At 54.2% G+C, this 27,745-nt stretch overlaps 1 protein-coding gene and 1 long non-coding RNA gene across 2 annotated transcripts in view; both read left to right on the forward strand.

Moving 5' to 3' along the window:
- Nucleotides 1–6,009: 6,009 nt before the first annotated feature.
- Nucleotides 6,010–12,153, forward strand: LOC116958406 (uncharacterized). Its single transcript, XR_012930939.1, has 2 exons — nucleotides 6,010–6,072; nucleotides 11,817–12,153. It is a non-coding gene; the product is annotated as an uncharacterized LOC116958406 (long non-coding RNA).
- An 11,915-nt stretch (nucleotides 12,154–24,068) lies between these two features.
- LOC116958405 (lysine-specific demethylase 2A-like) overlaps nucleotides 24,069–27,745 on the forward strand; it is a 29,456-nt gene continuing 25,779 nt past the window's right edge. Inside the window, exons 1-2 of the mRNA XM_076056682.1 lie at nucleotides 24,069–25,254; nucleotides 25,448–26,753. Of these exons, the coding sequence (XP_075912797.1) occupies nucleotides 26,721–26,753 (33 nt within the window). The 5' untranslated portion in view covers nucleotides 24,069–25,254; nucleotides 25,448–26,720. The remainder of the gene's footprint in view (nucleotides 25,255–25,447; nucleotides 26,754–27,745) is intronic.

Raw genomic sequence — 27,745 nt, forward strand, 5'->3', positions numbered from 1 at the left:
GTTTTGATTGGATTCTCAGGCGGTTTTGATTGGATTCTCAGGCGGTTTTGATTGGATTCTCAGGCGGTTTTGATTGGATTCTCAGGCGGTTTTGATTGGATTCTCAGGCGGTTTTGATTGGATTCTCAGGCGGTTTTGATTGGATTCTCAGGCGGTTTTGATTGGATTCTCAGGCGGTTTTGATTGGATTCTCAGGCGGTTTTGATTGGATTCTCAGGCGGTTTTGATTGGATTCTCAGGCGGTTTTGATTGGATTCTCAGGCGGTTTTGATTGGATTCTCAGGCGGTTTTGATTGGATTCTCAGGCGGTTTTGATTGGATTCTCAGTCGGTTTTGATTGGATTCTCAGGCGGTTGCTTCTCCATAGTTGGAGGAACCGCTTTGCGAATGGAGCGGTCCGAGTGTCCATTCATCTTGACGCCGGGAGACACGGGGGGAGACACGGGGGGAGACACGGGGGGAGACACGGGGGGAGACACGGGGGGAGACCCTGCGTCTCCCCCCGTGTCTCCCCGTGTCTCCCCGTGTCTCCCCCGTGTCTCCCCACATATCTCCCCCCCCCGTGTCTCCCACCGTGTCAAAGTTTACAACCTCGCCCCCCTCTCTCCCCCACCACCCTCCCCCCCCCCGTGCCCCCCAGGGCCAGGGGTCAGAGTTCACTGCGGACTGCTGGTACGAGGGGAGCTGGGAGAGAGGCCAGCGGAGCGGCTGGGGGAGGGCGCGGTACCGGAACGGCGGCCTCTACCACGGGGAGTGGAGGCACGGGAAGCCCTGGGGACAGGGCGTGATGCACTACCGTAGGTCACCACGCGGGGGGAGACGCGAGGAGACACGGGGGAGACAAGGGGAGGGGAGACACGGGGAGACACTGGGGAGACACGGAGAGACACAGTGAGACACTGGGGAGACACTGGGAGGGGAGACACGGGGAGAGACCCTGGGGAGACACGGGGAGAGACCCTGGGGAGACACGGGGAGACAGGGAGAGTCACGGGAAGCCCTGGGGACAGGGCGTGATGCACTACCGTAGGTCACCACGCGGGGGAGACGCGGGGAGACACGGGGGAGACACGGGGAGACACGGGGAGGGGAGACACGGGGAGGGGAGACACGGGGGAGACACGGAGAGACACAGTGAGACACTGGGGAGACACGGGGAGACACTGGGGAGACACGGGGAGACACGGGGAGACACGGGGGAGACAGGGAGTGACACTGGGGAGACACGGGGAGACAGGTAGAGACACTGGGGAGACACGGGGAGACAGGGAGAGACACTGGGGAGACACAGAGAGACACAGAGAGACACGGTGAGACACGGAGAGACACGGGGAGACACGGAGAGACACGGTGAGACACTGGGGAGACACGGGGAGACACTGGGGAGACACGGGGAGACACGGGGAGACACGGGGGAGACAGGGAGTGACACTGGGGAGACACGGGGAGACAGGGAGAGACACTGGGGAGACACGGGGAGACAGGGAGAGACACTGGGGAGACACGGGGAGACACGGTGAGACACGGAGAGACACGGTGAGACAAGGAGAGACACGGTGATACACTGGGGAGACACGGGGGAGACACGGGGAGACACGGGGAGACACGGGGAGACAGGGAGAGACACGGGGAGACACGGGGGAGACACGGAGAGACACGGGGAGACACGGAGAGACACGGGGAGACAGGGAGAGACACGGGGAGACAGGGAGAGACACGGGGAGACACGGGGAGACATGGGAGAGACATGGAAGAGACACGGGGAGACACGGGGAGACACGGGGAGACAGGGAGAGACACTGGGGAGACACGGGGAGACACGGAGAGACACGGTGAGACACGGAGAGACACGGAGAGACACGGTGAGACACTGGGGAGACACGGGGAGACACTGGGGAGACACGGGGAGACACGGGGAGACACGGAGAGACAGGGAGAGACACTGGGGAGACACGGGGAGACACGGGGAGACACGGGGGAGTCAGGGAGAGACACTGGGGAGACACGGAGAGACACGGTGAGACACGGGGAGACACGGTGAGACACGGAGAGACACGGGGAGACACGGAGAGACACGGTGAGACACTGGGGAGACACGGGGAGACACTGGGGAGACACGGGGAGACACGGGGAGACACGGAGAGACAGGGAGAGACACTGGGGAGACACGGGGAGACACGGGGAGACACGGGGGAGACAGGGAGAGACACTGGGGAGACACGGAGAGACACGGTGAGACACGGGGAGACACGGTGAGACACGGAGAGACACGGTGAGACATTGGGGAGACACGGGGGAGACACGGGGGAGACAGGGAGAGACACTGGGGAGACAGGGAGAGACACTGGGGAGACACGGGGAGACAGGGAGAGACACTGGGGAGACACGGGGAGACACGGGGAGACACGGGGGAGACATGGGAGAGACACGGGGAGACATGGGGAGACACGGTGAGACAGGGAGAGACACTGGGGAGACACGGGGAGACACGGAGAGACACGGTGAGACACGGTGAGACACGGAGAGACACGGGGAGACACGGAGAGACACGGTGAGACACTGGGGAGACACGGGGAGACACTGGGGAGACACGGGGAGACACGGGGAGACACGGGGGAGACAGGGAGAGACACTGGGGAGACACGGAGAGACACGGTGAGACACGGGGAGACACGGTGAGACACGGAGAGACACGGTGAGACATTGGGGAGACACGGGGAGACACGGTGAGACACGGGGAGACACGGGGGAGACAGGGAGAGACACTGGGGAGACACGGAGAGACACGGTGAGACACGGGGAGACACGGTGAGACACGGAGAGACACGGTGAGACATTGGGGAGACACGGGGAGACACGGTGAGACACGGGGAGACACGGGGGAGACAGGGAGAGACACTGGGGAGACACGGTGAGACACTGGGGAGACAGTGAGAGACACTGGGGAGACACGGGGGAGACACGGGGAGACATGGGAGAGACACTGGGGAGACACTGGGGAGACACGGGGAGACACGGTGAGACACTGGGGAGACACGGGGAGACACGGGGGAGACACGGGGAGACAGGGAGAGACACTGGGGAGACACGGGGAGACACGGGGAGACACGGGGGAGACATGGGGAGACAGGGAGAGAAACTGGGGAGACACGGGGAGACATGGGGGAGACATGGGAGAGACACTGGGGGAGACACGGGGAGACACGGGGAGACACGGGGGAGACACGGGGAGACACGGGGAAGACACGGGGAGACACGGGGGAGACACGGGGAGACACGGGGGAGACACGGGGAGACTCTGGGAGACACGGGGAGACTCTGGGAGACACGGGGGAGACACGGGGGAGACACTGGGGAGACACGGGGAGACACGGGGAGACTCTGGGAGACACTGGGGAGACACGGGGGGAGACACGGGGGGAGACACGGGGAGACACGGGGAGACACTGGGGAGACACGGGGGGAGACACGGGGGGAGACACTGGGGAGACACGGAGAGACACGGTGAGACACTGGGGAGACACGGGGAGACACGGGGGGAGACACGGGGGGAGACACTGGGGAGACACGGGGGGAGACACGGGGGGAGACACTGGGGAGACACGGGGGGAGACACGGAGAGACACTGGGGAGACACGGGGGGAGACACTGGGGAGACACGGGGGGAGACACGGGGGGAGACACGGGGGGAGACACGGGGTGAGACACTGGGGAGACACGGAGAGACACGGTGAGACACTGGGGAGACACGGGGAGACACGGGGGGAGACACGGGGGGAGACACTGGGGAGACACGGGGGGAGACACGGGGGGAGACACTGGGGAGACACGGGGGGAGACACGGAGAGACACTGGGGAGACACGGGGGGAGACACTGGGGAGACACGGGGGGAGACACGGGGGGAGACACGGGGTGAGACACTGGGGAGACACGGAGAGACACGGTGAGACACTGGGGAGACACTGGGGAGACATGGGGGGAGACACGGGGGGAGACACGGGGAGACTCTGGGAGACACTGAGAGACACGGTGAGACACTGGGGAGACACGGGGAGACACTGGAGGGACACGGGGAGAGACACCGGGAGACAAGGGGAGAGACAAGGGGAGAGACAAGGGGAGAGACACGTGGAGACACTGGGGAGACACGGGGAGAGACACGTGGAGACACTCGGGAGACACGTGGAGAGACACGGTGAGAGACATGGGGAGAGACACGGGGACAGACACGTGGAGACACTGGGGAGACACTCGGGAGACACGTGGAGAGACACGGGGAGAGACACGTGGAGAGACACGTGGAGAGACACGTGGAGACACTGGGGAGACACTCGGGAGACACGTGGAGAGACACGGGGAGAGACACGTGGAGAGACACGGGGAGAGACACGTGGAGACACTCGGGAGACACGTGGAGAGACACGGGGAGACACGGGGAGAGACACGTGGAGAGACACGTGGAGAGACACGTGGAGAGACACGGGGAGACACGGTGAGACACGGGGGAGGCTCTGGGAGACTGTGGGAGACACGGGGAGACACGGGGGAGAGACACGGGGAGAGACACGGGGAGAGACACGGGAGAGACACTGGGGAGACACGGAGAGAGACAGGGGGGGAGAGACAAGGGGAGAGACACGTGGAGAGACACGGGGGGAGACACGGGGAGACACGGGGAGACACTGGGGAGACACGGGGGGAGACACGGGGGGAGACACTGGGGAGACACGGAGAGACACGGTGAGACACTGGGGAGACACGGGGAGACACGGGGGGAGACACGGGGGGAGACACTGGGGAGACACGGGGGGAGACACGGGGGGAGACACTGGGGAGACACGGGGGGAGACACGGAGAGACACTGGGGAGACACGGGGGGAGACACTGGGGAGACACGGGGGGAGACACGGGGGGAGACACGGGGTGAGACACTGGGGAGACACGGAGAGACACGGTGAGACACTGGGGAGACACTGGGGAGACATGGGGGGAGACACGGGGGGAGACACGGGGAGACTCTGGGAGACACTGAGAGACACGGTGAGACACTGGGGAGACACGGGGAGACACTGGAGGGACACGGGGAGAGACACGGGGAGACAAGGGGAGAGACAAGGGGAGAGACAAGGGGAGAGACACGTGGAGACACTGGGGAGACACGGGGAGAGACACGTGGAGACACTCGGGAGACACGTGGAGAGACACGGTGAGAGACATGGGGAGAGACACGGGGACAGACACGTGGAGACACTGGGGAGACACTCGGGAGACACGTGGAGAGACACGGGGAGAGACACGTGGAGAGACACGTGGAGACACTGGGGAGACACTCGGGAGACACGTGGAGAGACACGGGGAGAGACACGTGGAGAGACACGGGGAGAGACACGTGGAGACACGTGGAGAGACACGGGGAGACACGGGGAGAGACACGTGGAGAGACACGTGGAGAGACACGTGGAGAGACACGGGGAGACACGGTGAGACACGGGGGAGGCTCTGGGAGACTGTGGGAGACACGGGGAGACACGGGGGAGAGACACGGGGAGAGACACGGGGAGAGACACTCGGGAGACACGGAGAGAGACAGGGGGGGAGAGACAAGGGGAGAGACACGTGGAGAGACACGGGGAGAGACACGGGGTGAGACACGGGGGAGACACGGGGGAGACTGTGGGAGACGCACGTGGAGAGACGCACGTGGACAGGGCGTGCTACGCTCACGCATCCCCCCCTCCCCCCTCCGTGTGTGTGTGTGGGCAGCTGAGGCCAGCAGCAGCAGTAGCAGCATCAGTAGTAGCAGCAGCAGGGGCAGGGGCAGCTGGTACGAGGGAGGCTGGCAGGGAGGTGCTCGCCACGGCCCAGGGTCGCTCCACGTGCCCCTGAGGGGCCTGGTGCTCAGGGGCACGTGGGCACTGGGGCAGCCTCGCTGCGGCACCTGGGAGCACGAGGAGGGGCTGGCGGGGGAGGAGGAGGAGGTGGAGGAGGTGGGGGAGGAGGTGGGGGAGGAGGAGGGGGAGGAGGAGGGGGAGGCAGCCGAACCGGGCCGACCGCCCTTGCAGATGCCCAGAGTGAGCCGCGCCGCTGCCCGCGATGTCCTGGCGTGGTTGTTCCCGGCGTGGTGTCCTGGTGTGTGTCCTGGTGTGTGTCTTGGTGTGTGTCCTGGTGTGTGTCGTGGTGTGTGTCCTGGTGTGTGTCCTGGTGTGTGTCCTGGTGTGTGTCCTGGTGTGTGTCCTGGTGTGTGTCCTGGTGTGTGTTCCTGGTGTGTGTCCTGGTGTGTGTCCTGGTGTGTGTCCTGGTGTGTGTCACGGTGTGTGTCACGGTGTGTGTCCTGGTGTGTGTCCTGGTGTGTTCCTGGTGTGTGTCCTGGTGTGTGTCACGGTGTGTGTCCTGGTGTGTGTCCTGGTGTGTGTCCTGGTGTGTTCCTGGTGTGTGTCCTGGTGTGTGTCACGGTGTGTGTCCTGGTGTGTGTCCTGGTGTGTGTCCTGGTGTGTTCCTGGTGTGTGTCCTGGTGTGTGTCCTGGTGTGTGTCCTGGTGTGTGTCCCTGGTGTGTGTCCTAGTGTGTGTCACGGTGTGTGTCCTGGTGTGTGTTCCTGGTGTGTGTCCTGGTGTGTGTCACGGTGTGTGTCCTGGTGTGTGTTCCTGGTGTGTGTCCTGGTGTGTGTCACGGTGTGTGTCCTGGTGTGTGTCCTGGTGTGTGTCCTGGTGTGTGTCCTGGTGTGTGTTCCTGGTGTGTGTCCTGGTGTGTGTCACGGTGTGTGTCCTGGTGTGTTCCTGGTGTGTGTCCTGGTGTGTGTCCTGGTGTGTTCCTGGTGTGTGTCCTGGTGTGTGTCCTGGTGTGTATCCTGGTGTGTGTCCTGGTGTGTGTCCTGGTGTGTGTCCTGGTGTGTGTCCTGGTGTGTGTCCTGGTGTGTGTCCTGGTGTGTGTCCTGGTGTGTGTCCTGGTGTGTGTTCCTGGTGTGTTCACGGTGTGTGTCCTGGTGTGTGTCCTGGTGTGTGTCCTGGTGTGTGTCCCTGGTGTGTGTCCTGGTGTGTGTCCCTGGTGTGTGTCCTGGTGTGTGTCCTGGTGTGTGTCCTGGTGTGTGTTCCTGGTGTGTGTCCTGGTGTGTGTCACGGTGTGTGTCCTGGTGTGTGTCCTGGTGTGTGTCCCTGGTGTGTGTTCTTTGTGTGTCCTGGTGTGTGTCCTGGTGTGTGTCCTGGCGTGTGTCCTGGTGTGTGTCCTGGTGTGTTCCTGGTGTGTGTCCTGGTGTGTGTCATGGCGTGTGTCCTGGTGTGTGTCCTGGTGTGTGTCACGGTGTGTGTCCTGGTGTGTGTCCTGGTGTGTGTCCCTGGTGTGTGTCCTGGTGTGTGTCCTGGTGTGTGTCCTGGTGTGTGTTCCTGGTGTGTGTCCTGGTGTGTGTCCTGGTGTGTGTTCCTGGTGTGTGTCCTGGTGTGTGTCCTGGTGTGTGTCACGGTGTGTGTCCTGGTGTGTGTGTCCTGGTGTGTGTCCTGGTGTGTGTCACGGTGTGTGTCCTGGTGTGTTCCTGGTGTGTGTCCTGGTGTGTGTCCTGGTGTGTGTCCTGGTGTGTGTCCTGGTGTGTGTCCTGGTGTGTGTCCTGGTGTGTGTCCTGGTGTGTGTCACGGTGTGTGTCCTGGTGTGTGTCCTGGTGTGTGTCCTGGTGTGTGTCCTGGTGTGTGTCACGGTGTGTGTCCTGGTGTGTGTCCTGGTGTGTGTCCTGGTGTGTGTCCTGGTGTGTGTTCCTGGTGTGTGTCCTGGTGTGTGTCCTGGTGTGTGTCTTGGTGTGTGTCCTGGTGTGTGTCCTGGTGTGTGTCCTGGTGTGTGTCCCTGGTGTGTGTCCTGGTGTGTGTCCTGGTGTGTGTCCTGGTGTGTGTCCTGGTGTGTGTCCCTGGTGTGTTCCTGGTGTGTGTCCTGGTGTGTGTCCTGGTGTGTGTCCTGGTGTGTGTCCTGGTGTGTTCCTGGTGTGTTCTTTGTGTGTCCTGGTGTGTGTCCTGGTGTGTTCCTGGTGTGTTCTTTGTGTGTCCTGGTGTGTGTCCTGGTGTGTGTCACGGTGTGTGTCCTGGTGTGTGTCCCTGGTGTGTGTCCTGGTGTGTGTCCTGGTGTGTGTCCTGGTGTGTGTCATGGCGTGTGTCCTGGTGTGTGTCCTGGTGTGTGTCACGGTGTGTGTCCTGGTGTGTGTTCCTGGTGTGTGTCCTGGTGTGTGTCCTGGTGTGTGTCCTGGTGTGTGTCCTGGTGTGTGTCACGGTGTGTGTCCTGGTGTGTGTCCTGGTGTGTTCTTTGTGTGTCCTGGTGTGTGTCCTGGTGTGTGTCCTGGTGTGTGTCCTGGTGTGTGTCCTGGTGTGTGTCACGGTGTGTTCCTGGTGTGTGTCCTGGTGTGTGTCCTGGTGTGTCCTGGTGTGTGTCACGGTGTGTGTCCTGGTGTGTGTCCTGGTGTGTGTCCTGGTGTGTGTCCTGGTGTGTGTCCCTGGTGTGTGTCCTGGTGTGTGTCACGGTGTGTGTCCTGGTGTGTGTCCCTGGTGTGTGTCCTGGTGTGTGTCCTGGTGTGTGTCCTGGTGTGTGTCCTGGTGTGTGTCCTGGTGTGTGTCCTGGTGTGTGTCCTGGTGTGTGTCCCTGGTGTGTGTCCTGGTGTGTGTCCTGGTGTGTGTCACGGTGTGTGTCACGGTGTGTGTCCTGGTGTGTGTCCTGGTGTGTGTCACGGTGTGTGTCCTGGTGTGTTCCTGGTGTGTGTCCTGGTGTGTGTCCTGGTGTGTGTCCTGGTGTGTGTCCTGGTGTGTGTCCTGGTGTGTGTCCTGGTGTGTGTCCTGGTGTGTGTCCTGGTGTGTGTCCTGGTGTGTGTCCTGGAGTGTTCCTGGTGTGTGTCCTGGTGTGTGTCCTGGTGTGTGTCCTGGTGTGTGTCACGGTGTGTGTCCTGGTGTGTGTCCTGGTGTGTGTCCTGGTGTGTGTCCTGGTGTGTGTCCTGGTGTGTGTCCTGGTGTGTGTCCTGGTGTGTTCACGGTGTGTGTTCACGGTGTGTGTCCTGGTGTGTGTCCTGGTGTGTGTCACGGTGTGTGTCCTGGTGTGTGTCCTGGTGTGTGTCCTGGTGTGTGTTCCTGGTGTGTGTCCTGGTGTGTGTCCTGGTGTGTGTCCTGGTGTGTGTCCTGGTGTGTGTCCTGGTGTGTGTTCCTGGTGTGTGTCCTGGTGTGTGTCCTGGTGTGTGTCCTGGTGTGTGTCCTGGTGTGTGTCCTGGTGTGTGTCCTGGTGTGTGTCCTGGTGTGTGTCCTGGTGTGTGTTCCTGGTGTGTGTCCTGGTGTGTGTCCTGGTGTGTGTCCTGGTGTGTGTCCTGGTGTGTGTCCTGGTGTGTGTCCTGGTGTGTGTCACGGTGTGTGTCCTGGTGTGTGTCCTGGTGTGTGTCCTGGTGTGTGTCCTGGTGTGTGTCCTGGTGTGTGTCCTGGTGTGTGTCCTGGTGTGTTCTCGGCGTGTGCCCTGCCCACTCGCTCCGCTCACTGCCGGTGCCCACAGCGCACACGGGGTGTGAGGGTGGGTGAGTGAGTGAGTGGAAGGGTGAGTGAGTGGGTGAGTGAGTGGAAGGGTGAGTGAGTGAGTGGGTGAGTGGGTGAGTGAGTGGGTGAGTGGGTGAGTGAGTGAGTGGGTGAGTGACTGAGTGGAAGGGTGAGTGAGTGGGTGAGTGAGTGTAAGGGTGAGTGAATGAGTGGGTGAGTGAGTGGAAGGGTGAGTGAGTGAGATAGTAAGAGAGATAGTGGGAGAGTGGGTGGGAGAGTGGGTCGGAGAGCGAGTGAGTGGGTGGGTGGGTGAGATAGTGAGTGGGTGAGTTAGAGAGTGGGAGAGTGGGTGGGTGGGTGAGATAGTGAGTGAGTGGGAGAGTGGGTGGGTGGGTGGTTGAGTGAGTGGGAGAGTGAGTGAGTAGGAGAATGGGTGGGTGAGTGAGTGGGTGGGTGAGTGGGAGAGTGAGTGAGTGAGTGGGAGAGTAGGTGGGTGAGTGAGATAGTGGGAGAGTGGGTGGGAGAGTGAGTGGAAAAGTGAGTGAGATATTGAGTGGGTGAGTGGGTGGGAGAGTGAGTGAGTGAGTGGGTGGATGGGTGGGTGGGTGAGATAGTGAGTCGGTGGGTGGGTGAGATAGTGAGTGAGTAGGTGAGTGGGTGAGAGGGTGGGTGGGTGGGTGAGTGGGAGAGTGAGTTGGAGAGTAAGTGGGTGAGTGAGTGGGAGAGTGAGTGAGTGGGTGAGATAGTGGGAGCCTGAGTGAGTGAGTGGGTGAGTGGGTGAGTGAGTGAGTGGAAGGGTGAGTGAGTGAGTGAGTGGAAGGGTGAGTGAGTGAGTGGGTGAGTGAGTGGAAGGGTGAGTGAGTGAGATAGTAAGAGAGTAAGTGTGATAGTGGGAGAGTGGGTGGGAGAGTGAGTGGAAGGGTGAGTGAGATAGTGAGAGAGTGGGAGAGTGGGTGAGTGGGAGAGTGGGTGGGTGAGTGAGTGGGTGGGTGGGTGAGTTAGAGAGTGGGAGAGTGGGTTGGTGGGTGAGATAGTGAGTGGGTGGGTGGGTGAGATAGTGAGTGAGTGAGTGGGAGAGTAGGTGGGTGAGTGAGTGAGTGAGAGGGTGGGTGGGTGAGTGAATGAGTGAGAGGGTAGGTGGGTGGGTGGGTGAGTGGGAGAGTGGGTGGGTGAGTGAGTGAGTGGGAGATTGAGTTGGTGAATAAGTGGGAGCGTGAGTGAGTGGAAGGGTGAGTGAGTGAGTGAGATAGTAAGAGAGTAAGTGAGATAGTGGGAGAGTGGGTGGGAGAGAGGGTGAGTGAGTGAGTGAGAGGGAGAGTGAGTTGGTGAATCAGTGGGTGAGTGAATTGAAGAATAAGTGGGTGAGTGAGTGGGAGAGTGAGTTAGTGGGAGAGTGAGTGAGTGGGTGAGTGAGAGAGTGAGTGGGTGGGTGAGTGGAAGGGTGAGTGAGATAGTGGGAGAGTGGGTGGGTGAGTGGGTTTGTGAGTGAGTGAGAGGGTGGGTGAGTGAGTGAGTGGGAGAGTAAGTTGGTGAATAAGTGGGAGGGTGAGTGAGTTGGAGAGTGAGTGAGTGGGAGAGTGAGTGCGAGAGTGAGTGGGTGAGTGAGTGAGTGGGAGAGTAAGTAGGTGAATAAGTGGAAGGGTGAGTGAGTTGGAGAGTGAGTGAGTGGGTGAGTGGGAGAGTGCGTGCGAGAGTGAGTGGGTGAGTGAGTGAGTGGGTGAGTGAGTGGGAGAGGGAGAGAGAGAGAGTGGGATTGTTGTGGTGGTTAATGTTGTTGTGGTTGTTGTGAATGTTGTGATTGTTAATGTTGGTGTTGTGGTTGTTGTTCATGTGGTTGTTGTTCATGATGTTGTTCATGTGGTTGATGTTCATGTGGTTGTGGTTGTTGTTGAAGTTGTTGTGGTTGTTGTTCCTGTGGTTGATGTTGTTGTGGTTGTTGTTCATGTGGTTGTGGTTGATGTTGTTGATGTTGGTGTTCATGTGATTGTGGTTGATGTTGTTGTGGTTGTTGTTCATGTGGTTGATGTTGTGGTTGTTGTTGTGGTTGTTAATGTTGTTGTGGTTGTTAATGTTGTTGTGGTTGTTAATGTTGTTAATGTTGTTGTGGTTGTTGTTAATGTTGTTGTGGTTGTTGTTAATGTTGTTGTGGTTGTTGGTAATGTTGTTGTGGTTGTTGTTAATGTTGTTGTGGTTGTTGTTAATGTAGTTGTTAATGTTGTTGTTAATGTTGTTGTGGTTGTTGTTAATGTTGTTGTGGTTGTTGTTAATGTTGTTGTGGTTGTTGTTAATGTTGTTGTGTTTGTTGTGGTTGATGTTAATGTTGTTGTGTTGTTGAAGTTGGAGTTGCAGAATCCGGAGTTGGTTTTGAAGGAGGCGCTGGAGGAACTCAAACTGGAGTCCTGACCACCACAACAACAACAACAACCACCACAACAACAACAACAACAACCACAAAATAATCACAACATCGACAACCATTAACAACAATCACAACAACTACAACCACGACAACCACCACAACAACAATCACAACAACAATCACAATAACACCACAACAATCACAATAACACCACAACAACCATAACAACAATCACAATACCAACCACAACAACTACAACAACAACCACCAGAACAACCACAACCTCTGCTTAAATAAAGGACGAAAGTAACTAGACATGGTCTTTGAGTCTATGGGTCTCGATGTGGTGGTGAGTCTATGGGTCTCTGTGTGGTGGTGAGTCTATGGGTCTCTGTGTGGTGGTGAGTCTATGGGTCTCTGTGTGGTGAGTCTATGGGTCTCTATGTGGTGGTGAGTCTATGGGTCTCTGTGTGATGAGTCTATGGGTCTCTGTGTGATGAGTCTGTGGGTCTCTGTGTGGTGGTGAGTCTGTGTGTCTCTGTGTGGTGATGAGTCTATGGGTCTCTGTGTGATGAGTCTATGGGTCTCTGTGTGGTGATGAGTCTATGGGTCTCTGTGTGATGATAAGTCTATGGGTCTCGATGTGGTGATGAGTCTATGGGTCTCTGTGTGGTGGTGAGTCTATGGGTCTCTGTGTGATGAGTCTATGGGTCTCTGTGTGATGAGTCTGTGGGTCTCTGTGTGGTGGTGAGTCTGTGTGTCTCTGTGTGGTGATGAGTCTATGGGTCTCTGTGTGATGAGTCTATGGGTCTCTGTGTGGTGGTGAGTCTATGGGTCTCTGTGTGATGAGTCTATGGGTCTCTGTGTGATGAGTCTGTGGGTCTCTGTGTGGTGGTGAGTCTATGGGTCTCTGTGTGATGAGTCTATGGGTCTCTGTGTGGTGATGAGTCTATGGGTCTCTGTGTGATGATAAGTCTATGGGTCTCTGTGTGGTGATGAGTCTATGGGTCTCTGTGTGGTGATGAGTCTATGGGTCTCTGTATGGTGATGAGTCTATGGGTCTCTGTGTGGTGATGAGTCTATGGGTCTCTGTGTGATGATGAGTCTATGGGTCTCTGTGTGGTGATGAGTCTATGGGTCTCTGTGTGATGATGAGTCTATGGGTCTCTGTGTGGTGATGAGTCTATGGGTCTCTGTGTGGTGATGAGTCTATGGGTCTCTGTGTGATGATGCGTCTATGGGTCTCTGTGTGGTGATGAGTCTGGGTCTCTATGTGGTGATGAGTCTTTGGGTCTCTGTGTGATGATGAGTCTATGGGTCTCTGTGTGGTGGTGAGTCTATGGGTCTCTGTGCGGTGGTGAGTCTATGGGTCTCTGTGTGGTGATGAGTCTATGGGTCTCTGTGTGGTGGTGAGTCTATGGGTCTCTGTGTGGTGGTGAGTCTATGGGTCTCTATGTGGTAATGAGTCTATGCGTCTCTGTGTGGTGATGAGTCTGGGTCTCTGTGTGGTGGTGAGTCTTTGGGTCTCTGTGTGATGATGAGTCTATGGGTCTCTGTGTGGTGATGAGTCTATGGGTCTCTGTGTGGTGGTGAGTCTATGGGTCTCTGTGTGGTGGTGAGTCTATGGGTCTCTGTGTGATGATGAGTCTATGGGTCTCTATGTAGTGGTGAGTCTATGGGTCTCTGTGTGGTGGTGAGTCTGTGGGTCTCTGTGTGATGATGAGTCTATGAGTCTCTGTGTGGTGGTGAGTCTGTGGGTCTCTGTGTGGTGATGAGTCTATGTGTCTCTGTGTGGTGATGAGTCTATGGGTCTCTGTGTGGTGATGAGTCTATGGGTCTCTGTGTAGTGATGAGTCTATGGGTCTCTGTGTGGTGCTAAGTCTATGGGTCTCTGTGTGGTGGTGAGTCTTTGGGTCTCTGTGTGGTGATGAGTCTATGGGTCTCTGTGTGATGATGAGTCTATGAGTCTCTGTGTGGTGGTGAGTCTATGGGTCTCTGTGCGGTGGTGAGTCTATGGGTCTCTGTGTGGTGATGAGTCAATGGGTCTCTGTGTGATGATGAGTCTATGAGTCTCTGTGTGGTGATAAGTCTATGGGTCTCTGTGTGGTGATGAGTCTGGGTCTCTGTGTGGTGATGAGTCTTTGGGTCTCTGTGTGATGATGAGTCTATGAGTCTCTGTGTGGTGTTGAGTCTGTGGGTCTCTGTGTGGTGATGAGTCTTTGGGTCTCTGTGTGATGATGAGTCTATGGGTCTCTGTGTGATGATGAGTCTATGGGTCTCTGTGTGATGATAAGTCTATGGGTCTCGATGTGGTGATGAGTCTATGGGTCTCTGTGTGGTGGTGAGTCTATGGGTCTCTGTGTGATGAGTCTATGGGTCTCTGTGTGATGAGTCTGTGGGTCTCTGTGTGGTGGTGAGTCTGTGTGTCTCTGTGTGGTGATGAGTCTATGGGTCTCTGTGTGATGAGTCTATGGGTCTCTGTGTGGTGGTGAGTCTATGGGTCTCTGTGTGATGAGTCTATGGGTCTCTGTGTGATGAGTCTGTGGGTCTCTGTGTGGTGGTGAGTCTATGGGTCTCTGTGTGATGAGTCTATGGGTCTCTGTGTGGTGATGAGTCTATGGGTCTCTGTGTGATGATAAGTCTATGGGTCTCTGTGTGGTGATGAGTCTATGGGTCTCTGTGTGGTGATGAGTCTATGGGTCTCTGTGTGATGAGTCTATGGGTCTCTGTGTGGTGGTGAGTCTATGGGTCTCTGTGTGATGAGTCTATGGGTCTCTGTGTGATGAGTCTGTGGGTCTCTGTGTGGTGGTGAGTCTATGGGTCTCTGTGTGATGAGTCTATGGGTCTCTGTGTGGTGATGAGTCTATGGGTCTCTGTGTGATGATAAGTCTATGGGTCTCTGTGTGGTGATGAGTCTATGGGTCTCTGTGTGGTGATGAGTCTATGGGTCTCTGTATGGTGATGAGTCTATGGGTCTCTGTGTGGTGATGAGTCTATGGGTCTCTGTGTGATGATGAGTCTATGGGTCTCTGTGTGGTGATGAGTCTATGGGTCTCTGTGTGATGATGAGTCTATGGGTCTCTGTGTGGTGATGAGTCTATGGGTCTCTGTGTGGTGATGAGTCTATGGGTCTCTGTGTGATGATGCGTCTATGGGTCTCTGTGTGGTGATGAGTCTGGGTCTCTATGTGGTGATGAGTCTTTGGGTCTCTGTGTGATGATGAGTCTATGGGTCTCTGTGTGGTGGTGAGTCTATGGGTCTCTGTGCGGTGGTGAGTCTATGGGTCTCTGTGTGGTGATGAGTCTATGGGTCTCTGTGTGGTGGTGAGTCTATGGGTCTCTGTGTGGTGGTGAGTCTATGGGTCTCTATGTGGTAATGAGTCTATGCGTCTCTGTGTGGTGATGAGTCTGGGTCTCTGTGTGGTGGTGAGTCTTTGGGTCTCTGTGTGATGATGAGTCTATGGGTCTCTGTGTGGTGATGAGTCTATGGGTCTCTGTGTGGTGGTGAGTCTATGGGTCTCTGTGTGGTGGTGAGTCTATGGGTCTCTGTGTGATGATGAGTCTATGGGTCTCTATGTAGTGGTGAGTCTATGGGTCTCTGTGTGGTGGTGAGTCTGTGGGTCTCTGTGTGATGATGAGTCTATGAGTCTCTGTGTGGTGGTGAGTCTGTGGGTCTCTGTGTGGTGATGAGTCTATGTGTCTCTGTGTGGTGATGAGTCTATGGGTCTCTGTGTGGTGATGAGTCTATGGGTCTCTGTGTAGTGATGAGTCTATGGGTCTCTGTGTGGTGCTAAGTCTATGGGTCTCTGTGTGGTGGTGAGTCTTTGGGTCTCTGTGTGGTGATGAGTCTATGGGTCTCTGTGTGATGATGAGTCTATGAGTCTCTGTGTGGTGGTGAGTCTATGGGTCTCTGTGCGGTGGTGAGTCTATGGGTCTCTGTGTGGTGATGAGTCAATGGGTCTCTGTGTGATGATGAGTCTATGAGTCTCTGTGTGGTGATAAGTCTATGGGTCTCTGTGTGGTGATGAGTCTGGGTCTCTGTGTGGTGATGAGTCTTTGGGTCTCTGTGTGATGATGAGTCTATGAGTCTCTGTGTGGTGTTGAGTCTGTGGGTCTCTGTGTGGTGATGAGTCTTTGGGTCTCTGTGTGATGATGAGTCTATGGGTCTCTGTGTGATGATGAGTCTATGAGTCTCTGTGTGGTGGTGAGTCTGTGGGTCTCTGTGTGGTGATGAGTCTATGGGTCTCTGTGTGGTGGTGAGTCTGTGGGTCTCTGTGTGGTGATGAGTCTATGGGTCTCTGTGTGATGATGAGTCTATGGGTCTCTGTGTGGTGATGAGTCTATGGGTCTCTGTGTGGTGATGAGTCTATGGGTCTCTGTGTGGTGATGAGTCTATGGGTCTCGATGTGGTCGTGAGTCTATGGGTCTCTGTGTGATGATGAGTCTATGGGTCTCTATATGGTGATGAGTCTATGGGTCTCTGTATGGTGATGAGTCTATGGGTCTCTGTGTGGTGGTGAGTCTATGGGTCTCTGTGTGATGATGAGTCTATGGGTCTCTGTATGGTGATGAGTCTATGGGTCTCTGTGTGGTGGTGAGTCTTTGGGTCTCTGTGTGATGATGAGTCTATGGGTCTCTGTGTGATGATGAGTCTATGAGTCTCTGTGTGGTGGTGAGTCTGTGGGTCTCTGTGTGGTGATGAGTCTATGGGTCTCTGTGTGGTGGTGTGTCTGTGGGTCTCTGTGTGGTGATGAGTCTATGGGTCTCTGTGTGATGATGAGTCTATGAGTCTCTGTGTGGTGGTGAGTCTATGGGTCTCTGTGTGATGATGAGTCTGTGGATCTCTGTGTGGTGATGAGTCTAATGGGTCTCTGTGTGGTGGTGAGTCTATGGGTCTCTGTGTGGTGATGAGTCTATGGGTCTCTGTGTGATGATGAGTCTATGGGTCTCTGTGTAGTGATGAGTCTATGGGTCTCTGTGTGATGATGAGTCTATGGGTCTCTGTGTGGTGATGAGTCTGGGTCTCTGTGTGGTGATGAGTCTTTGGGTCTCTGTGTGATGATGAGTCTATGGGTCTCTGTGTGATGATGAGTCTATGGGTCTCTGTGTGATGATGAGTCTATGGGTCTCTGTGTGGTGATGAGTCTGGGTCTCTGTGTGGTGATGAGTCTTTGGGTCTCTGTGTGATGATGAGTCTATGGGTCTCTGTGTGATGATGAGTCTATGAGTCTCTGTGTGGTGGTGAGTCTGTGGGTCTCTGTGTGGTGATGAGTCTATGGGTCTCTGTGTGGTGGTGAGTCTGTGGGTCTCTGTGTGGTGATGAGTCTATGGGTCTCTGTGTGATGATGAGTCTATGGGTCTCTGTGTGGTGATGAGTCTATGGGTCTCTGTGTGGTGATGAGTCTATGGGTCTCTGTGTGATGATGAGTCTATGGGTCTCTGTGTGGTGATGAGTCTATGGGTCTCTGTGTGGTGATGAGTCTATGGGTCTCTGTGTGATGATGCGTCTATGGGTCTCTGTGTGGTGATGAGTCTGGGTCTCTGTGTGGTGATGAGTCTTTGGGTCTCTGTGTGATGATGAGTCTATGGGTCTCTGTGTGGTGGTGAGTCTATGGGTCTCTGTGCGGTGGTGAGTCTATGGGTCTCTGTGTGGTGGTGAGTCTATGGGTCTCTGTGTGATGATGAGTCTATGGGTCTCTGTGTGATGATGAGTCTATGAGTCTCTGTGTGGTGTTGAGTCTGTGGGTCTCTGTGTGGTGATGAGTCTAATGGGTCTCTGTGTGGTGGTGAGTCTATGGGTCTCTGTGTGGTCGTGAGTCTATGGGTCTCTGTGTGATGATGAGTCTATGGGTCTCTGTGTGGTGGTGAGTCTATGGGTCTCTGTGTGATGATGAGTCTATGGGTCTCTGTGTGATGATGAGTCTATGAGTCTCTGTGTGGTGTTGAGTCTGTGGGTCTCTGTGTGGTGATGAGTCTAATGGGTCTCTGTGTGGTGGTGAGTCTATGGGTCTCTGTGTGTTGGTGAGTCTATGGGTCTCTGTGTGGTGGTGAGTCTATGGGTCTCTGTGTGATGATGAGTCTATGGGTCTCTGTGTGGTGATGAGTCTATGGGTCTCTGTGTGTTGGTGAGTCTATGGGTCTCTGTGTGATGATGCGTCTATGGGTCTCTGTGTGGTGATGAGTCTGGGTCTCTGTGTGGTGATGAGTCTTTGGGTCTCTGTGTGATGATGAGTCTATGGGTCTCTGTGTGATGATGAGTCTATGAGTCTCTGTGTGGTGGTGAGTCTGTGGGTCTCTGTATGGTGATGAGTCTATGGGTCTCGATGTGGTGGTGAGTCTATGGGTCTCTGTGTGGTGGTGAGTCTATGGGTCGCTGTGTGGTGGTGAGTCTATGGGTCTCTGTGTGGTGGTGAGTCTATGAGTCTCTGTGTGGTGGTGAGTCTATGTGTCTCTGTGTGGTGATGAGTCTATGGGTCTCTGTGTGGTGGTGAGTCTATGGGTCTCTGTGTGGTGGTGAGTCTATGGGTCTCTGTGTGGTGGTGAGTCTATGGGTCTCTGTGTGGTGATGAGTCTATGGGTCTCTGTGTGGTGGTGAGTCTGTGGGTCTCTGTGTGGTGATGAGTCTATGGGTCTCTGTGTGGTGGTGAGTCTATGGGTCTCTATGTGGTGGTGAGTCTATGGGTCTCTGTGTGTTGGTGAGTCTCTGGGTCTCTGTGTGTTGGTGAGTCTATGGGTCTCTGTGTGATGGTGAGTCTATGGGTCTCTGTGTGATGATGAGTCTATGGGTCTCTGTGTGGTGATGAGTCTATGGGTCTCTGTGTGATGATGAGTCTATGGGTCTCTGTGTGATGATGAGCCTATGGGTCTCTGTGTGATGACGAGTCTCTGTGTAGTGAGTCTATACCTCTCCGTGTGAACGTATCATCGTGGAAGAGGAGACCAAGTACACCTCCTTTATCGGCAGCGCCTCTGTATAGCGGCCTCTAGTGGAGGAGCGGCAGGCCCCTACCGCCAGCTGAGGCTTGCTTTAGGCACTTGCCGGGCTGAGCCTCTATCTCCTGGCTTCGGCCATTGGCGACGTGCAGGAGCGGGCGAGTGCCGCATTCATCAACATAAATTATGATAATGTGAGCACGCCATAGATATATAAATTATGTTAATCGGCCCCACGCCGTAGATATATAAATTATGTTAATGAGCCACACACCATGGATATTTACAATATGTTAATGTGCGTATTCATGTCCAGCTCGTGCCATTGCGAGTATGGGACTCTATGTGATGAGTCTGTGGGTCTCTGTGTGATGATGAGTCTATGGGTCTCTGTGTGGTGATGAGTCTATGGGTCTCTGTGTGGTGAGTCTATGGGTCTCTATGTGGTGAGTCTGTGGGTCTCTGTGTGATGAGCCAATGGGTCTCTGTGCGGTGATGATTCTATGGGTCTCTGTGTGGTGATGAGTCTATGGGTCTCTGTGTGATGATGAGTCTATGGGTCTCTGTGTGGTGTAGAGTCTATGGATCTCTGTGTGGTGAGTCTATGAGTCTCTGTGTGTGGTGAGTCTATGAGTCTCTGTGTGTGCTGAGTCTATGGGTCTCTGTGTGGTGAGTCTATGGGTCTCTATGTGGTGAGTCTGTGGGTCTCTGTGTGGTGGTGAGTCTATGGGTCTCTGTGTGATGAGACAATGGGTCTCTGTGCGGTTATGAGTCTATGGGTCTTTGTGTGATGAGTCTATGGGTCTCTGTGTGGTGGTGAGTCTATGGGTCTCGATGTGGTGGTGAGTCTATGGGTCTCTGTGTGGTGGTGAGTCTATGTGTCTCTATGTGGTGATGAGTCTATGGGTCTCTGTGTGGTGATGATCTATGGGTCTCTGTGTGGTGGTGAGCCTATGTGTCTCTGTGTGGTGATGAGTCCATGCGTCTCTGTGTGGTGAATCTATGGGTCTCTGTATGATGAATTTATGGGTTTCTATGTGGTGATGAGTCTGTGGGTCTCTGTGTGGTGATGAATCCACACTGCTGAGAAGGTAATTGCCGGCAATCTACCAACCCTCGAGGACCTGCACACGACAAGGACCAGGAGGCGAGCGAGGAGGAAGATTTGTGGCCGATTCCTCCCACCCTGGACACTCTGTTTCAGCTACTCCCCTCCGGCAGAAGGCTTCGGTCAATCAGGACCAAAACCTCACGCCATAAAAACAGCTTCTTCCCATCTGCTGTTTGCCTGTTAAACAAGGCCAAGGGCTTACACTGATTTTAACATTTTATCTACATAATGACACCTTGCCGATATTAACTATGTTAACCTATTTGTATTTTTAATATTTAAATTATATCTTAAAGCTATTTTATATTCGATATTTATTCAATTTGATATACTTCAGCACCTTGGTGTTAGCTAGACTTTAACCCTTATTATTATAGTAAGACTTGTTTAAAACTTATTTAAGATTTTAGATTCCTATATGTTGAATGTATGCACCATCCTGCCAAAGTAAATTCCGTGTCGGTGTGAACTTTCATGGCGAATAAAACCCTTTCTGATAAAACCCTTTCTGATTCTGATCCTATGGGTCTCTATGTGGTGGTGAGTCTATGGGTCTCTGTGATGAGTCTGTGGCACTAACAGCCTCCTCCACAGAGGCCGATCTTGACACCGCTGGTATCAGTCATCGGCAAGTCCACTCAGCTCCACGTCCTCCTGTACAACATCACTCCATCTCTTCTCTAGCCCGTGCCGCGCCCGTTTAGCTCCCTCGATCCGGCTGAACAAAAGCTGTTTTAGCAAGCGGTGGCTGGGCATGCGGGCTACATGACCCAGCCAACGTAGCCTTGCCTGCGGGAGGAGCTCACCGATGGGACTTTGTCCACATCTTTCAATGATTTGTGAGCTCCTCATACAATCCAGCCTAGTTAAACCCAGCATGGATTGTAGGCAGGCCAGCCTAAATGTTTCTAACCGGCGAAGATGTTCCCTTAGGTGGGTCCACGTTTCGCAAGCGTAGAGAAGGGAGGAAATGACTGTGGCCGAGAAGACCTGAAGCTTAGTGCGGAGCGACAGACCAGGTAGCTTCCACACGGCGTCACGCAACCGAGTTAAAGATATTGCCGCTCGACTGATTCGGAGTGAGACCTCTACTGTTAAACCGGAGCCGGTCATGAGCACATTGCCCAGGTATGGGAAGCTCCCCACTCTCTCCACAACTCCCCCATCACCGATTGGGAGTTGTGGGGGTGGCGTGTCCGATGGTACAAAATAACCAGGCAGGTGCTTAGTTTTGGTGGGGCTGATGGTAAGGCCCCATCTCTTAGTGGCAAGCTCCAGGTTGAGCAGCAGCGCCTCCAACTCCTCCTCTGAGTGTGCAGAAATTATCAGATCATCGGCATACATAACGTGGTTGAGCAATAGGGAGCCATCCCTTGACGCGCTCGGGCATCGATCAGTCTCCCATTATATCTGTACCAGGTGGAAATTCCTTCGATACAGCTATTGAAGGCTTCACGAACTACGTGGTCAAAATAGATGTTAAATCATGTGGGAGCCAGAGGACATCCCTGTCGCACCTCAAGGTGTACAGGGAATGGCTCCGACTCCCAGCCACGTAGTTTTACCTGGGCCCGCTCACCATCATGAAGGTCCTTAATGATCGTGACCTGAGGGTCTGGGACTCAAAGCACGAAGAACAACCCAGAGCCCAGGCCTACTGATGGTATCACAGGCCTTGACCAGGTCAATAAAGCAGAGATGTAGGTCTTGTTGGAATTCCCGACACCTCTGCTGTAGCAGACAGACAGAAAATATGGCATCTGTGCAGGACCGCCCTTTCCTGAAACCGCATTGGGGCTCCGCAAACCTCTCAGCGTGCCTGGCAAGGCGATGTTGAATAATCCTTGCCAGTAACTTTCCCGGCACACTGAGTGAGATGCCCCTGTAGACACACACACGCGTACACACACGCGCGTACACAAACAACAACAACCGCCATTCGCCACTAAGTGGTGGTGACGTCACCACGACGCTTATGCCAGGCCATGTGCACCTTGAGGCCACGTGAAGTGTCGAACGCCCGCTGACAGGAGGTCACGGGGCAGACCCAGGTGCCACGGGTCGACTGACTGAGATGACTGGCTGATGCACCACCTGTGCCCCCTACTGTGCCAACTTGCTGTGCTTTAGCCACCCGGCGCTCCGCTCGTTATTGTGAGCGTCGCTCCTCCGCCCTCCGTTGTTGTTGGAGGGCGACTGCCTCCAACTGCCCAGTAGCAGCGTCCTTCACGAGCCTCCTCCACAGAGGCCGATCGTGACACCGCTGGTACCGGTCATCGGCAAGTCCACTCAGCTCCACGTCCTCCTGTACCACATCACTCCATCTCTTCTCTAGGTCGTGCCGCGCCCGTTTAGCTCCCTCGATCCGGCCGAACAAAAGCTGTTTCGGCATGCGGTGGCTGGGCATGCGGGCTACATGACCCAGCCAACGCAGCTTCAGCCTGCCGGAGGAGCTCGCCGATGGGACCTTGCCCAATTCTTTCGAGGATTTGTGAGCTCCTCACACAATCCAGCCTGATTAAACCCAAATGTTTTTAACCGGCGACGATGTTCCATTAGGGGGTCCACGTTTCGCAAGCGTAGAGAAGGGAGGGAATGACCGTGGCCGAAAAGACCTGAAGCTTAGTGCGACAGACCAGGTAGCTTCCACACAGCGTTACGCAACCGATGATAAGATATTGCCGCTCGACTGATTCGGAGTGAGACCTCTGCTGTTAAACTGGAGCCAGTCATAAGCACACTGCCCAGGTATGGGAAACTCTCCACTCTCTCCACAACTGCCCCATCACCGATTGGGAGTTGTGGGGGTGGAGTGTCCGATGGTACAAAATACCCAGGCAGGTGCTTAGTTTTGGTGGGGCTGATGATAAGACCCCATCTCTTAGTGGCACGCTCTAGTCTCAGCAGCAGCGTCTCTAACTACTCCTCTGAATGAGCAGCTATTACACACACACACGTGTACACACATACAAAGACAAAGATAAAGATCCCCCGTATAGCCTTAACAGACTGTAGGGGCAAGTGCTGTTAGCGAGCACCTATGAAGGCCGGAACGGTACACGAGGGGGTGGGTGGCCAGCACTACGCCCGACCGCCTTTGTCTCCCTAGTGGCAATGTTTACACACCGCACCAGGTACTCATTTGAGGCTGAGTCGACCTAGGGGAGGCCCAGGACCGGTTCAGATAATCGTCACTGGGTTGGCCGTGAGCGGGAATCGAACCCGGGTCGCCAGATTCGTAGCGCAGCGTAGCGCTAACCGCTACACTATCACTCCCCTAGGTCGACTGTGTGTGTGTATATGTACACACGTGTACACACACACACACGTGTACACACACACACGTGTACACACATACACACACACACGTGTACACACACACACGTGTACACACATACACGTGTACACACATACACGTGTACACACACACGTGTACACACATACACACACGTGTACACACATACACACACACGTGTACACACACACACGTGTACACACACACGCCTAATTGTCGTTATCGATCCCTTTGCCATTTTTTGTGGCTGCGATAAGAAAAAAATCGAAATTAAGAGACGGTGGGTGGGGCTTAGAGATGTTGACTACCTCGCTCGGTATGCAGGAGGTCGTGGGTTCGATCCAGTGACCCTACCGCTGTATATATGTAGCTGGCATCGTCAGCGTTTGGGCTAAATAAATAATGATTGGCAAGCTATCACCGTGTGGGCGTGGCCTCCCACCTCGACGTGGGCGTGGCCTCCTAAACCAAAACGGGCGTGGCCTCACACCTTAAAGTGAGCGTGGCATCGAAGATGGGCGTTACCCCTGACCAGGTGGGGGCGTGGTTTGAAAGGGGGGGGGGGCGTGGAGACTCGCTGTGGGCGTTGCCTCTCAACGGGGAGCGGGGGGCGTGACCTCAAAGTGGGCGTGGTCTCAACATGGGCGTTGCCTCTCACCAGAGAGAATGGGGGGGCGTGACCTCAAAGTTGTCGTGGCCTCTCGACGGGGGGGGGGGCGGGCGGCGGTGGTGACCTCAAAGTGGGCGTGGTCTCAACATGGGCGTTGCCTCTCACCCGAGAGAGAGAGGGGGGGGGGCGTGACCTCTAAGTAGGCGTAGCCTCTCGTTGTTGGGGGGCAGTGTAGTTCGGGGGGCCCGGTTGGAGGGGGCGTGGCTTCCGGCGTTCCCCCTCCCCTCTCCCTCCTCCGCGGTGACGTCACTGCAGTGGGAGGAGCCCCCGGGGCTCCAAGATGGTGGCTGTTGTTGTGGTGGTGGTGGTGACGACGGCGATGGCGGTCGCCGCTGCTGCTGCCGCTGTTGTTGTTGTTGTGGCCGCCGCTGTTGTTGTTGTTGTGGCCGCCGCTGTTGTTGTTGTTGTGGCCGCCGCCGCCGCTCCTCCGATGGTGGTGGTTCTAGCCACGAAGGCGGTGCTCGAGTGATTATTCTCCTCAGATCCGTGGCGGCGGTGAATTCGTCGACGCGAAGAGCATTGAGCCCCTGACACGTTACTGTTACTACTCTCACTGCTGCTGCTGAGCAGGTCTATAGTGGTGGTGGTAGTCTATAGTGGTGGTGGTCTATAGTGGTGGTGGTAGTCTATAGTGGTGGTAGTCTATAGTGGTAGTCTATAGTGGTGGTGGTAGTCTATAGTGGTGGTAGTCTATAGTGGTGGTGGTAGTCTATAGTGGTGGTAGTCTATAGTGGTGGGGGTAGTCTATAGTGGTAGTAGTCTATAGTGGTCGTAGTCCATAGTGGTGGTAGTAGTCTATAGTGGTAGTGGTAGTCTATAGTATTAATATAGTGGTAGTAGTATAGTGGTAGTCTATAGTATTAGTATAGTGGTAGTAGTCTATAGTGGTGGTGGTAGTCTATAGTGGTGGTAGTCTATAGTGGTGGTAGTCTATAGTGGTAGTAGTCTATAGTGGTAGTCTATAGTGGTAGTATAGTGGTGGTAGTCTATAGTGGTAGTATAGTGGTGTTAGTCTATAGTGTTAGTATAGTGGTGGTAGTCTATAGTGGTGGTAGTCTATAGTAGTGGTAGTCTATAGTATTAGTATAGTGGTAGTAGTCTATAGTGTTAGTATAGTGGTAGTAGTCTATATTGGTGGTAGTCTATAGTGGTGGTAGTCTATAGTATTAGTATAGTGCTAGTCTATAGTATTAGTATAGTGGTAGTCTATAGTGGTGGTAGTCTATAGTGGTGGTAGTCTATAGTGGTGGTAGTCTATAGTATTAGTATAGTGGTAGTAGTCTATAGTGGTAGTATAGTGGTAGTAGTCTATAGTGGTGGTAGTCTATAGTGGTAGTAGTCTATAGTGGTGGTAATTGTCTATAGTGGTGGTAGTCTATAGTGGTGGTAGTCTATAGTGGTGGTAGTAGTCTATAGTGGTGGTAGTAGTCTGTAGTGGTGGTAGTAGTCTATAGTGGTGGAAGTAGTCTTTAGTGGTGGTAATAGTCTATAGTGGTGGTAGTCTATAGTGGTGGTAGTATAGTAGTAGTCTATAGTGTTAGTAGTATAGTGGTAGTAGTCTATAGTGTTAGTAGTATAGTGGTAGTATATAGTGTTAGTAGTATAGTGGTGGTAGTCTATAGTGTTAGTAGTATAGTGGTAGTAGTCTATAGTAGTAGTCCATAGTCGTCTAGTAATAGTAATCTCTGTAGTGTTATTATTAGTAGTAGTCTCTGTAGTAGTAGTCTCTGTAGTGTTATTAATCTCTGTAGTATTATTATTAGTCTCTGTAGTGTTATTATTAATCGCTGTAGTATTAGTAGTAGTCTCTGTAGTGTTATTATTAATCGCTGTAGTGTTGTTATTAGTCTGTAGTGTTATTATTAATCGCTGTATTATTATTAGCCTCTGTAGTGTTATTTTTTTTGGCGCGACTGAAAAAAATCGCCTCAGACGAGCGGCGTTCGATCGTCGTGAGGTCGTTCTTTAGTCGTTCTCCGGGCGTTCTTCAGTCGTTCGTCAGTCGTTCCTGAGTCGTCCAGTCGTTCTCTAGTCGTTCCTCAGTCGTTCTTCAGTCGTTCTCCAGTCGTTCTTCAGTCGTTCGTGAGTCGTCCAGTCGTTCTCTAGTCGTTCTTCAGTCGTTCTCCGGTCGTTCTCCGGTCGTTCTTCAGTCGTTCCTCAGTCGTTCTTCAGTCGTTCGTCAGTCGTTCTCCAGTCGTTTTTCAGTCGTTCGTCAGTCGTTTTTCAGTCGTTCTCCAGTCGTTCTTCAGTCGTTCCTCAGTCGTTCTTCAGTCGTTCCTCAGCCGTTCCTCAGTCGTCCAGTCGTTCGTGAGTCGTTCGTTAGTCGTCCAGTCGTTCGTGAGTCGTCCAGTCGTTCCTCAGTCGTTCCCCAGTCGTTCTTCAGTCGTTCCTCAGTCGTTCCCCAGTCGTTCTTCAGTCGTTCCTCAGCTGTTCTCTAGTCGTTCCTCAGTCGTTCTTCAGTCGTTCGAGCCGCCTTCTTGCGCCGCCTCATTGGCGGCAGCGGCTTCTGTAGATCCACAACAACCACAACAACTACAACCATCACTACAACCACAACAACCACAACAACAACCAACACAACCATCACTACAACCACTACAACCACCACAACCACCACAACCACCACCACAACCAACACAACCAACACCACAACCAACACAACCACCACCACAACCACTACAACCACCACAAACACCACTACAACCACCACCACAACCACAACTACAACCACCACCACAACCACCACCAACACAACCACCACCACAACCACCACAACCACCACCACTACAACCACCACCACCACAACCACCACAACCACCACCACAACCACCACAATCACCACAATCACCACCCCCACCGCGGTCCAGGCCAAGCATGGAGCGGGGTACTGAGGCCAGGCGGACTCTGGTGAGTTACATTGTGTGTGTTACATTGTGTGTGGTGAGTTACATTGTGTGTGGTGAGGGTGTGTGGTGAGGGTGTATGGTGAGTTACATTGTGTGTGTGGTGAAGGTGTGTGGTGAGTTACATTGTGTGTGGTGTGTGTGTGGTGAGTGGCATTGTCTCTGTGTTACATTTTGTGTGGTCAATTACGTTGTGTGTGGTGTGTGGTGAGTTACATTGTGTGTTACATTGTGTGTGGTGAGTTACATTGTGTGTGGTGAGGGAGTGTGGTGAGTTACATTGTGTGTGTGTGTGGTGAGTGTGTGTGGTGAAGGTGTGTGGTGAGTTACATTGTGTGTGGTGTGTGTGTGGTGAGTGGCATTGTCTCTGTGTTACATTGTGTGTGGTGAGTTACGTTGTGTGTGGTGAGTTACATTGTGTGTTACATTGTGTGTGGTGAGTTACATTGTGTGTGGTGAGTTACGTTGTGTGTGGTGAGTTACATTGTGTGTTACATTGTGTGTGGTGAGTTACATTGTGTGTGGTGTGTGGTGAGTTACATTGTGTGTGTTACATTGTGTGTGGTGAGTTACATTGTGTGTGGTGTGTGGTGAGTTACATTGTGTGTGGTGAGTTACATTGTGTATGGTGAGTTACATTGTCTCTGTGTGTGTGGTGAGTTACATTGTGTGTGGTGTGTGGTGAGTTGCATTGTCTCTGTGTGTGTGGTGAGTTACATTGTCTCTGTGTTACATTGTGTGTGGTGAGTGGCATTGTCTCTGTTACATTGTGTGTGGTGAGTTACATTGTGTGTGGTGAGTGGCATTGTGTGTGGTGAGTGGCATTGTCTCTGTGTGTGTGGTGAGTAACATTGTGTGTGGTGAGTGGCATTGTCTCTGTGTGTGGTGAGTTACATTGTGTGTGTGGTGAGTTACATTGTGTGTGGTGAGTGGCATTGTCTCTGTGTGTGGTGAGTTACATTGTGTATGGTGAGTTACATTGTGTGTGGTGAGTGG

Source organism: Petromyzon marinus, chromosome 77, assembly GCF_048934315.1.
Source record: "Petromyzon marinus isolate PM22_M1 ecotype Great Lakes invasive population chromosome 77, UKy_Petmar_22M1.pri1.0, whole genome shotgun sequence".
Classification (NCBI taxonomy): domain Eukaryota; kingdom Metazoa; phylum Chordata; class Hyperoartia; order Petromyzontiformes; family Petromyzontidae; genus Petromyzon; species Petromyzon marinus.